This window comes from Trachurus trachurus (assembly GCF_905171665.1).
Source record: "Trachurus trachurus genome assembly, chromosome: 14".
In the NCBI taxonomy this organism is placed as follows: Eukaryota; Metazoa; Chordata; class Actinopteri; order Carangiformes; family Carangidae; genus Trachurus; species Trachurus trachurus.
The window spans coordinates 30,161,415-30,174,714 of NC_139903.1; the positions used below are offsets into that span (position 1 = coordinate 30,161,415).

Consider the following 13,300-nt stretch of genomic DNA (forward strand, 5'->3'; position numbering starts at 1 on the left):
AGAGGCAGAGCCGGTTGTGGCGCATCGTCGTGGAGGAAATGCATCCACCGCGGGCATCAGCACCGCGGAGAGCTCCCCAAACAACCCGGACCCCTATGCTACACTGCCCGTTAACTACATCCTACTGGAAAAACTGACAAGTCAAACTGTAGTTTGTTAGAGGACTAATTCATCTGACATAACCTGACCCCCCCCCAACCCCCCTCTCTCACGGGCAGCGACACGCTGTCATTCATTTATATTTCAGCACTGAGACAGCGGACAGCGCAATTGGTCATATTTCAGCACTCAGTCAAAATATCAGCAGTTCATTCTTCACTGATAAATCCATGGCACTGTCCATATGAGGCAGAAAGAACTCAACACTGTCTTCTCCCGAAGTAAGGGGAGCTGACCATACAGCTTTCATTCACAAATCAGCGTGGGAGAGCTCCAAGACGCGTGTGCCAGAAGCGCAGAGGCATGCGTAAAACACCGATTTTGACCACTTTATGCTGTTTAGTTAATTTTTTTTGTTAATTTTTGTTTCTTTGTGTGTATTATTGAGCCGTTTTGGTCCATGTTTGTAAACCCTTTCCCCCTGGATTATATTTTCTAAAGTCGCAACAAGAGTGTGTGGTTGAAAACCACGATCTGCTTCCCGTTCAAGGCTTCTCCTCCTTCGGACACCGAGACTTTGTGTTTATTAATTAAGCTTTCACTGACTCTATCACATCTGTAGCTACACATGTCTTAAAACATGAAAAGGGCAAGAACAGGAGCCAGACCCTCTACGCGCTTGACTGTGGCGCTGTCAAAATACAGTTGATATCTCAGTCAATATGAACTCCTATGCTGCTGCTGGGCCGGATTAGTCGGGCTAATACACTGTCGTAATTACTGGGAGTCAGAACACTGGGCATACTTAAATCGAGGAAATGGGAGGTCGGATTAATGAACTCAAAAATATAGAAATGTGTGGTCGGAGAAATGGGAAGTCGGACTTTGGGGTTGTCGGAGAAATGGGAAGTAGGACTAATGAGAGAAAAAATAGAGAGATGTGTGTCCTGAGAAATAGGAAGTCGGAGAAATGGGAAGTCGGACTGACATCATGCTCCCGGAAGGGTGAAAAGGATAAGTCACAACTTAAAGGGATAGTTCACCCAAAATTCAAATTTTACTCATTATCTACTCACCCTCATGTCGACTAAGGGCTGGAAGAAGTTTCAGAGTCCTCCGTGCCTTCTCTGAATTACAGGGGGGTCCGCACAGCACTGCACTGCCATCTGATGGTTGCGAACGGGGATCACTTTTCTTCGTCCAAAAAGACACACCAAAAACCATCCAACCACCAGCACCATCTGCTCGTCTGTAATGTCCCTCTTGTATTAAAGCCCCGACATGAGAAATTATTCCGAAAAACAACAACAACTCTATATTCTTCCAGCCCTTAGACATGAGGGTGAGTAGATAATGAGTGAAATTTGAATTTTGAGTGAACTATCTCTTTAACTTTCTTGTCTTCTCTTGTTGTTGCAAGTTGGACATTGTTACATAATAATGTCTTGTTGTTGCATCACATGTTATTTGAGGTAAAGGTCACTGATTCACCTTAAGATAAAATGAGGTTTATAAAACCCTGCAACAGAGGAGCTCCTGATTGGAGCTGGTAGAAAATATTAGCAATGAGCAGGGAGACACGAGAAAGAAAAGAAAGAACCTCTGAACACAGTCAAATGTCATGTGCAACACAAACTTCTATCTCTTTTACAGGTTGATGGAAAACTACACCTACAACAGCTTCACACTCCAGCTGGAAGGTTTAAATGTCTCCAAGGGCTTCGTCTACCCTGTGTTTCTTTTTATCTTTTTCTCCTACTTGTTTATAATTGTCACAAATGCTGGCATTGCTATTCTTGTTTTCATAGACAAAAACCTTCACCAGCCCATTTATCTGCTTTTTTGGAACCTGTCATTCAATGACTTATTAGGAAACTCTATCATTTTGCCTCGTTTGCTCATAGATATATTACGCCCTCCTTCTGAAAGACTGATCAATTATTATGAGTGTGTATTCCAAGCTTTCACCTCAAGCACGTCCAGCACAAGTGCTCACACTGTGCTCATGATTATGGCTTTTGACAGATATGTAGCCATCTGCAATCCTCTGCGTTATGCCTCCATAATGACCAACAAGATGTTAGTGAAGCTGACGGTTTCTGCCTGGGGAGTGGCCTTTGTTCTGGTCGGGATACTGCTCGGTCTGACCATAAGACTGAACCGATGTAGGACTCTTGTGAGAGGTCTTTACTGTAGCAATGCTGGGCTCTTTAAACTCTCCTGTGAGAGTGTGTTTATTAATAATGTCTATGGCCTCACTTTCACTGCCGTCCTATACACAGGGTCTATAGGCAGCATGGTCTTCACTTACTCCAAGATTACAGTAGTCTGTCTGACCAGTAAGAACACGTCTCTGAACAGAAAGGCTTTGCAGACCTGCAGCACTCATCTGCTTGTGTACATGGTAATGCTGCTCAGTGGATTTTGTGTCATTATTCTGCACCGTTTCCCACAGTACTCAGAGTACAGGAAATTCACTAGCATTTTGTTTCACATCGTCCCCAGCAGCCTCAATCCAATTATTTACGGTGTGCAGTCCAAAGAGATGAGAAAATTCTTGTCAAAGTTGTTTGAGGCCAAGAAAGTTTTTCCAAAGATATAAAAACAACCAACCTTTCATTAAGTTAGTTTCCATGAAGGACTGAAACAAATATGATGTCATTTAAGAATGACTCATTGTGTTGCATTGGGCACAAACAGTTAAAGGAGCTGTATGTAAGACTGTGGCCAAAACTGTTGCTGCAGTCAAATTCAAAACACTGCAGTGTGTTGTTTCCCCTCCCCACACCGTAGATGAGCAGATGAGTAGATGTTACCACAGAATAAATGACATGAGCAGCTACATGTTTTCATTGTCGGACTTTTCTCCTCCACTTTCTTACCGTCGGATCATAACACATGACGACCGGATACAGGCGACCTGACCACACCGGACTCATCTCATGAACCACTCCACACATTCACCATCACTTTATTTACCATCAGCTCTCGTTCACCACATTTTCTCCATGTCAACTTAGGGTTGGGAGAAGTTTCAGATTCATCTGTGCCTTTTCGGAGTTGCAGGGGGGGTCTGCGCAGCACTGCATTTTCATATGACGGTCGCAAACAGGGCTCACTTTTCTTCGTCCAAAATTGAATTTTGGATGAACTATCACTTAACTAGGTTAGAACAGGAGGCGTTGTACCATACGGCAGATTGACAAGCCTTTTATTTCTTCCACATGATATCAAGAAAATATGACAATATCCATTATCAGAAATTGATCAAAATTTTTGTCGCAATCTCAATTGGAGATCGCTTTATCTCCCAGCCATAGCTGCAGCTCAGTGGTAGCTTAAGGCAACGCCACTGACTCTGTGATTGGGAGAGGGCGGTGGGTGGCGCAACAGGCCAAAACACAAAATTAAAAGATAAACATGATTGGCATGCTGCAAATAAAATATTTAAATGTGAATATGCTGGCTGTACTATTGTTGTCAGTTAGATCAGTATTTCAAATTAACGTGATTCCTTAGTCTCTGGTGACATATTGAGTTTTTTTTATGACGACTTGCTGTACAAACAGCTCCTTTAACAGGAGTCCTGCCGAAACTAAAGACCCGAAGACCTGTAGATTATGTGGGTCACTGCTCATCAGTGATGTGCAATTTGATGTCATTTGTGTCATTATCTGCTTGCAACTCAATGTGAAAGATTTAAATGTCATATTTTAAATGCTCAGGATGAGTAAGGGCTTATTGACTGTATATGGCCATAATGGACAAAAAGAGTCCTCCAGACTTTGAGTATCATGAAAAGTGCTCTACAGTACTGTATATAAATGTAAGCCATTATATATATATATATATATATGAAGAGCTCTTTTCCAAAACGCAATGAATGCCAAATAAAAAAAAAGAGTTTGTCACGCCATTTTGCTGTGTACCGAACCTATTCACTGCTCCATCAACGTATCATGCCAAATCGCTACATTTCCCTGTTTAAAAGGCACTGCAAGATGCAGTTCCCCTCCAAAACGCGATAAGCGCCAAACCTATTTTTAGCCAAAATGTGACATGTCCTTTCTCGACCAATCAGAACTCTATAAGCACTCCATGAAGTTCAACATGGCGGGGCTCTGAACCGAGGTTTGTTTTCAGTCATTCATTCAGTAATTTCTGGTTTCTATGTGTTAATTATCTGTTTATGTAGTGGACACTGGGCCGTAAAGTATACCCCCATAGCCCCCGAATACCGTAGGGGCCCCGCCCCCGCCTGTAAAGCCGGGTATCCTCCGAATCAACAATTGATTTTTTTTTTTTTACAGCAAAGACGTCTTTTTGTTTACAGCAACATGGGTTCACGTCATGATAACGTCTGTATTTTATTTTGACCATTAAAACTTCCATAGTCCATAGTTATCTTTGTTTAATATGTCAAGAGACTTTTGGTTAAGTAACCATGGACAGACTACATCATTACCGCCGACGCCCCCCACCCCCACGACGCACACACACGCAACTCAGTTATTATTTTTGCTTGAGTGTTAAGTGTGTTAGTTTAGTGAGATAGTGATCATTCCTTTATTCTGTCCACTCAAAATTGGCGATCTTGGAGATGAGGCTTGCACCCTTGGGTTGACAGCATACTGCCGACCCTTTTCTTTTCGTGCAACTTTGGTCCCTTTGTCAGGGTTGATTTTGAAGATGCACCTGTTGCAAAATTAATTTCCCTCAAATTAAGACATTCAGAGTGACAATGCTGACATTGAAAAGGTATAGTTTTACCTCATGTCCTTTCAAAAACAACCTTTGTAGGAACTCGAGTGTAGCTCTCATCTCCACTGGATAATCAATGTTATGCATGTAGTGGTATGAGGCACCACTGTTATATTGAACACAGGGTTCTGCTGCACTGACACTTGTTTTAGCTTGTAGCCAATCGTTGCTCAAGCCTAGAGTATAAAAGTAGACCGTGTCCCTCTTCCTGACCTCTTGCTTCCTGCTTCTTCGGCCCGCCCACTGACAGGTCGTTGCATTCGCTGCTCGCAGCAGAGCACAGGTAGGCGCACTTTAGCGTGCTGTTTGTGTACATTTGTGAGCGTTGTTTTAATTTAACTCAAACCGTAACTCCTTAACTCATTGAGTGCCAACCACGTAATTTCTCGTTTTTCGTTCCCATGCGTTGAGTGCCAAAAACGAGATTTTTCGTTTTTTGCTTTTTTTTTAAATTATGAAACTAGACACGTTAATACACATTATATGTAAATTTGGGGACTCTACGACGAGGAGAACTGAAATAGATGACGATCAAAGTCTCATGACAGCTCATGATCTGGAAGTTTTTATCATAACTCAGCTTCTGCAAACGGAGTTCTGCATGCGGATGCAGCAGCTGCTCTGCTCTCACCCGCGCTGCTGCTCCAGCTGCTCCAGCTGCTCGGAGCAGAAACAGGAAGCTCTCAGCCGACTGTCCGCCCGGTCTTCATCTGGAGCAACACCGTGTCCTCCCCAAAGTCCCCCCGCGGTAAAATCTGATGGTCTCTGGGCCAAAGCAGACTGGCACCACCGACCCGTACCACAGAAGGACCGCGACCACCGGCGGGACCGGAGTTCCCGAGCCGCGGTGGCCGACAGACCCTCGCGTTCCGCGGCGAGAAGCTGTGACACGGCACGGTGCGTCTGTGTTATTGTTGTTTAGTGGCGCCCCCCCCCCCCCCCCCCCCCCCGCCCCCGATGGTGGTTTTGTGAATAGAACAACAATTGTTGTATATATTTATCTTACACGAGCCCTTTGATCCGGAAATGCGAGTGTCAGAAGAGCGACAGACACAAACAGAGCACCTTTCATAAAAGACGCTGTATCTCCTTTTCTAGAAAAAAAGGAGGGATTTTGGTGAAACCCAGCCATGTTTAGCTTGACTTTTCTCAGGAACGGAGGCACGTAGAAACAAACGGTTTCTGGCCATTTGAAGCATAAAGTTAAACCTTTCAATTGAGCTACAGTATGTGTTGGTGGCAATAATAATGAATACACTATGGCTCTACATAAAAAGTCAAAAATGGTCTAAATTGCCGGTACACTTGACTAAAACTTTGGAAAGGAGCGTGGCACTCAATGAGTTAATAGATGAGTGAGTCACTGAGAAGTTTCTGTTTTTAATCGCTGTAAGCCAGGTGCTAAGTTTCTTTTCGCTCCTCTTCCTCTAACAGCCGGCCGGTTGTATGGCGCGTGGTGGCCTACCCTTCCGCCACGCCGACCCTCTTCACCCCTCTCCCTCTTTGGAGGAGACGTTAAGTGACCGGACTGAACAGGGGGTTTTTGGACGCTAAAGCTGAGTAAGAAGAGCACTATCCGTCATGGTTATTTAGCCACGGCTACATGCTACCGCTGCTTCGCTGCCAGTCTGCTGCTACTATGTTTCTGCCCTCCTTGCTGCTTCGGCTTGGTTTGGGGTCCTGTCGGCCTACTGACCGACTTCCTTCCTGTTACTGACCCAGCTCCTGCTGCTACTGCGCGTGGTGCCGGTTGGTGTGTGTGTGTGTGTGTGTGTGTGTGTGTGTGTGTGTGTGTTTGTGTGTGTGTGTGTGTTTGGCTGCCGCTCATGTGCGCTGCTACGAGCTCTACCAGGACTTTCAGCCACTCACCTGGACTGCGTGTGTATGTGTGAGTGTGGATGTAAACAAGGTTTGGTTATATTGTTTTGGTCATTTGTCATGTGATTAATGGTATAATTTCTTTTAGTTTTCATTTGGAATTTATTTGTATTAGTTTATCATTGATTTGTTTGTTTTTGTTTAACAGAGCCCTCTTAATTTTGTTTCCTCTCCCCCCCTAGAGCTGAAGGCCGACGGTGGTGGTGGTGGTCCTCCTGGGTGGTGGTGATCCCCTTTGTGTGTGTGTGTGTGTGTGTGTGTGTGTGTGTGTGTGTGTGTGTGTGTGTGTGTGTGTGTGTGTGTGTGTGTGTGTGTGACCCCCGTTCAAGATTTATTTTGTGTGCACATCACGTTTTTGCTGTGTGAGTGGGGTGCTCTCCTCCTCCATCACAGAATGCCGCTGCCAGGCTCCTTACCAGGTCTCATAAATCACATCACATCACCCCCATTCTGTTCTCTCTTCACTGGCTTCCGGTACATTTCAGGATTCACTTCAAAATATCTGTTATTACCCATCAGGCCATTCATGGTCAAGCTCCCACCTACATCTCTGAACTCCTAAAACCCTACACCACTTCCAGACCGTTACGTTCCTCATACCAAGGCCTGCTCCATGTCCCCCGCACTAGGCTAATTACAAAAGGTGACAGGGCTTTTGAATCCGTTGCACCAAGGCTTTGGAATGCCCTGCCTCCAGAATTGAGAGCTGCTTCCTCAGTCATATAATTTAAAAAGCAGCTAAAAACCCACCTATTTACTCTTGCCTTTTATTAACTCTTTTACACTGTAACCAATATATTGCGATTGTTCTCTGCATTGTTGTTGTTGTTCTTGTGATTGTCCCCCTGTCGGTCAAATGTTGACTGATCGTGTTCAGCACCTTGTGACTGCTGTCTGTGAAAGGTGCTATATAAATTAAATTTCCTTCCTTCCTTCCTTCCTTCTTTTGGAATTTACTTTCCCCCTTTTGACCCCTCCTCCGGCCGGTAAGCCTCAGCCTAGTAATCCCCTTCTCTTGGGCCTCCTGTTTATTAATTTCATTTTTGCAAACCTTTTCATTTTAAATAAACTTTTGTATGTGATCATTGAACTCCGTCTCCTACCCTCCCTGAAGTGAACGAACCTGAGTGTCCTTTGATAGGTGATAGTTGACCTTTAGTACGGGTCCTTGGGCCCTAACCCAAGGTGGCGTTGTTGGCGACAAATTTAGTATATAACATAGTATAAGTAACCCTCGTATTACCACATGCACATAATATGAGCAGAACATCTGACAACTGGTCAACTGGTCAACGGCCACCATGAAGAACTTGGCAGTCAGTACACTGTTGCCTGGGGACAGTGCAAGAAAACCAACAGCAAATAGCTTGGCTTGTGTAATTGAATTAAATTTCAATGAAAACAAAACCTCTGACAAGTTAACATAAATGATGACAGGAGAGCAAAAGTCACATTAGTTCTTCTTCAGCATGTATAATTTGCAGTGTACAATGCACTCCCCTGATCTCTGTAAACATAAAAATTAAGTAAAATAATTTAATCAACCTACAGATAAAAATTACTTTTGGGCAGAACTTACCCCAGACCACAAGGCAGGGTGTCCATCGAAGTTTAGTGGTGTCAACATCATTTGCAACGTTTGTGTCATCAACGTTCACAAACATCTTTTCCTGCTGCTCTTTAAAATTGTCGAGAAGCAACATCACAGCTGCACAAGTTTAATCACCTCCTGACAGGGTCTGGCTCAGTATAATACCTTGTTACACACCCGTCTAGGGGCTGGGCGGAGTAACATAAAGTCAGTCCACCACAACAGGGTATGGTAAACGCAGTGGTGTTTTATTCACCAAACCAACATAAAATACAATACACAGGTGGAAGCTTATCGTCGGGGTGAGCCGAGGCCAAAATAACAAACAAAAACCCAACTGCCTGTCCCCGGACTGACTTGCCCTATATGTGAAAATAAAAGGAACCAAAAATACAGGCACTGATCCTAACTAACTAACTCAAAAACAGGAGAAACACCCACTGAAAAGTAACTGGCAGCTCACCCCTACCGCTTCACACACCAATCTGGACTTTTACGAACACAGGACACAGGGCTTTTACGAAGGACACACGGACTCCAGCAGGTCTGCTGCCAAACGACCCCTCGAGAGTGACTGGGATGGAGAGGGGATTTAAACAGTTGAGCCCCCGCAGCAGCCAATCCGCGGCAGTCAATCTGCCCGCTTCCACTACTCAGGAGGGCACGGGGGTGGCACCGGACACAGACCCTCGGAAAGAGAAGAGGTCTTACTCCACAGAAAAACACACTGATACACATGTACACACATCATCAACACATAATTCCCAAATACGGCTGCAGCCGTAACATACCTGCATTGCAAGATGGGTCAGTTTGGACAAACTGAAAGTATCGCAACACTCTTCGAAATTTGGTGGTTGTGGACTCCTCGAAGTCACAGTCTATCTGGACACCTGTGAGTTCCTTGAAGTGAATCCTCATTCCACTTTCCTGAAACAGGAAAGGCCAGTCCTTGAGGATTTCTTCTGTATCCTTGGGTCCTGACAGTATGTCGCTCCTCTGTGATGGAAATGTTTCCACCATCAATCTTTCAATTTTCTTTGTTTTGTTTCCCGTGGAGGAAGCCCTGGATCTGAATTCACACAATCATATGCAGCTCTAGTCTTCTTTGCATCAGTCGGACTGGCATCTTCTGGAAGCCTTTTTCTTGCAGACTTTGCTTGGAGACGTCGGTAATTATCTATCCTTGATATGAATTGTTTAACAAGTGAATCTAAGCCAGTGCCAACAACCTGGCCTTTAATTACGTCTCGGAAGGAGGTTGGGTACTGTAGAACCATCTTTCTAGCAATTTCAGTTTAGCCCCTTCTCACTCCTGTAATATTTGTAATATTTGCATAAAATGCCCATTCCAAGGCGTACCCAAAGTAAATTGAATGCTGTTATTGAACCCTTTGGAGCATATGGATGGACATGGTCTCTTTTGAAAGGTAACACTCTGAAGTTTTTCCCCAAACTGACACAATCATTCTAAGTGCTACTACCACTGAGTAATCCAAGTTGGAATAATGTGGAGTAAAATGTTTTTTGTCTCGCCTGAATTTTTTTTAGCATTTAGATGCCTGCAGATGAGTGTAGCTGGGATCTTTTAGCTGGAAAACACAATGGGACCACAGCATGGAACCTTACATGGTCCCAGTTCAAATTTGATAACAATCTTACAGAAAATGAGTATTTTACACATATTTTTGTAAGTGTATGTCTAGGCGTTTTCCTAAAGTGACCATTTGGAGACTCCAAAAGGACCCTTGGATAACCATGGTCACATCCCTAGGATAAAAGTGCATAATTCCTGAACCCTTCAACGTACAGTCATAATTTTGGGCTCTAATGAAAGGTAACACTTAGAGCTATCCTATCCCATATCCAGATTCACTATAAATATTGCTGAAAAAAAGTTCTTGAGGAAAAGGTGTAAATTTATAGACATAAAAGAGTCAAAACGAGTGCCATTATAGAAAAATGCTTTTTATATAAAATGTAAACAAATAATAAATATAATAAATATGAAACAATAAATACTAAGAACACACAAAACTACTACACACTGCAAACTCACAGCAAACTCACAGCAAACAAGTCACACAACTATTTACATTCGGGTTATGACTGGCAGCATTTATAGATTTTGCACAGTATGCCAGGCATTGTAGCAGTCGCGGTTTGGGACAAAGCACAGTGGCACATCACAAGAGGAACACTTCACAGGCGTTTTAGCGTGGCAGTGCCTGCATTTCAGCCAACCAGCGGTGCTGTTCATTGTGATGTGCACTGGCTTGTGGTGAGTGGAGTGTGATGCAGGAACAGGTGTGGGTCTGTGTGCTGCGGAAGCCTCACCCAGCTCCTCGGCCAAGGTCTCCCTGAAGGCTTTCTGGTGCAGTGGTTTCACACCTTTCCTCTTTGCAATGTCCTTGTGAATGATGAACGCATTCACAATTGCGATGTCCATGAAGTGGTAGAAAAATGTTTTATACCACTTCAGGGTCTTGTGCAGCACCTTGTAGTATCCAATGAGAGCGTCTGAGAGGTCCACTCCTCCCATACACCTGGAAGAGAAGAGAAAAAAAACATGAATATATGCAGAATAATTATTACATTTCAAAGGGCATCTTACGATCTACTCGTCATATATAGGTGAATATACAGTACGTACTTGTTGTACTCCTTGACGGCTGGTGGAATTGGGATGTCTTTCATGTGCCAGTTCCCATCTCCATCTTTCACCTTCCGCGTCACGGTGTCATCGGAGTGGGCTGTGTGGAGTGCTGAACACATGGAGACATCCCTGGTGTCCCGCCACTGGAGGAAGAGAAGGGAGTCCTTCCGGATCCATCGGATGCTGCCGCGTGGAGATTTGGAAACCAGGCAGTTGATTCTGGTTTTTGGGAAGCCTATTCTGTTGGTCCGGATGGTCCCACATGCCCAGATCTTCTTTTGGAGGAGGTCGCGGAAGAGGGTGGGGCTTGTGTAGAAATTATCTACAAACAGCTTGTAGCCTGTGCCCAACAACTGTGTGTCCATTAGTTGCATCACAGACTCATAGTCATTGTCCATGCCCACTGTTACCCTGACACTTTCCCTCATAGATGAAAAAGTCCCAAGTGTAGCCACTCGCTGAGTCTGCTAGAACGAAGAGTTTGTACCCCCAGCGAACAGGCTTGCTCTTCATATATTGTTTTAGCCCAATGCGGGCTTTGGAGGCGACCATTCTCTCGTCGATCGAGATTTCCTGGCTGGGGTGATAGTTCCTCCTACAGGCGTCCCTTATCTCCTGGTAGAGAGGCTGCGTTTTGGCCAGGCGATTGTAACCCGGCGTGCCCCTCTTCTGGTCGTTAGCAGCATCATCTGCCAGGCTGCTGATGTGAATGGATTGACTGATGCGGATAAACTTTTTACCGGTCATGATTTGTTTTGGAAATGGTAGACTGTACAATTTACTCCTGCGCCAGTAATCCGTGAAAGAGCAACATTTGACTATGCCCATGTAAACGACCAATGCCATGAAGGCCATTATGTCCTGAACGGTAATGTTGATCCATGGGTTGGAGGCTGGTGAGTGATGAACTGCACCATGGTCATTGGTGTTTTGCGTTATTGTCTGGATAATCTGTGGTGTAAAAAAGAGCTGAAAAAGCTGCAGGGCTGTATATGAGGCTGTTGATATGATCTGGGGTCCAGGTGAGTGTTTTGGTCTGAATGTGGGCTGTGGTGGAGTGATGTCTGGCTCATCAACACCATTCCACTCTTCTTCAGGTGTTGACAAACCAGTTTGACTGGTGCTACTGGCAGCAACAACACCTCTCCCCCTCCCCCTCACTCTCCCTCTACCTGGTCCTCTGCCTTTTGCTCTCCTGCTGGTGGAGGGTCGCTTTGGGGGTGGGGGAGGTTGCTCCTCTTCTGACGAGCTGCTTTCTTGCTCCTGCTGCTTGCCCACAGGTCTCCACTCCTCACCAGAGTCTCCCTCAGATATTTCTCTATAATGTGAAAGTAAAGAAATAACAGTCAGCCGCACTCTACAAAATGGCATACATTACACCCTCACATAGTCTACTATGTAGCAGAGGTTGGAATTGTGTAGTCATCAAGTCGTCTCCATGCTATGTGTCTGCTCTGCTCCTGCACTACACCAGCTGAGTCCAATGAACACAAATTAGTGAAAGCACCTGGTTCAGTGACTGACTCAGATAATTACCATGGAGATGACTTCATGACTCCACAATTCCCACCTCTACAATGTAAACACACATACACATTATTGTGGGATGGTATAAATAATTTGTGTTATTTTACACATGCTTTTTGTAATTAGTGTGGTCCCACATACAGCCAATATAGTGGTAAACTGGTCTAATTTGAATTTCCCTGCTAGCAATGAATAAAGTAAAGTAAAAAAAAGTTTCTATTACCGTTTCTTTCAGAGCTCAGATCTACATGTAAGAGTAATATAAGTTATAAGGTAGTAGAAAAAAATACTACTTACCTATCGAGAGTAATGTCCTCCCCCTGCGCAAACATCTCCTCCGCCACCGAGTCCTCTGTCGACATTTCACTGTCAACCTCCGACAGCTCTTCCTCTGACTCATCACTGGGCCGCCGCGTACACAAGTCTAACACTTGTGCAGCGGTATATTTTGTTTTAGACAAACTTTTTGGCATATTTCACCGTGTAATGGTCTCCGCGTGACGCTGTGTCTCTCCTCTTCTCTCTCCGCTTCTCTCTGTAACCTGGTGCGCACGGTTACGCACAGGAGGGACGGGTGCAGGTGAAGCGTGTGCAGCATTACGCAGTGATACAGCTTCGGCAGCTTTGCACACGTCCCGTAAAGCGGCACATCGTTGTTTTCAGGAGCTCATTGGCTATTCAATGGTGAAGTTCTCATCGGAATCGGTCCTTATTGGCTGAAGTTATTCAACTCTGTTGGAGGGCATGTCCTCTTTCCAAAATGTTCGCTCATTCGCTATTGCGGGCCC

At 44.6% G+C, this 13,300-nt stretch overlaps 1 protein-coding gene across 1 annotated transcript; it reads left to right on the top strand.

Annotated features, from left to right (window-relative positions):
- Nucleotides 1-1,756: 1,756 nt before the first annotated feature.
- On the top strand, nt 1,757-2,701 carry LOC310997240 (olfactory receptor 5AC1-like; the record flags this gene model as incomplete). The annotated part of the gene is made up of 1 exon (XM_083986916.1): nt 1,757-2,701. The coding sequence occupies one exon, from the start codon at nt 1,757-1,759 to the stop codon at nt 2,699-2,701; it is 945 nt and encodes a 314-aa protein (XP_083843042.1).
- Nucleotides 2,702-13,300: the final 10,599 nt, after the last annotated feature.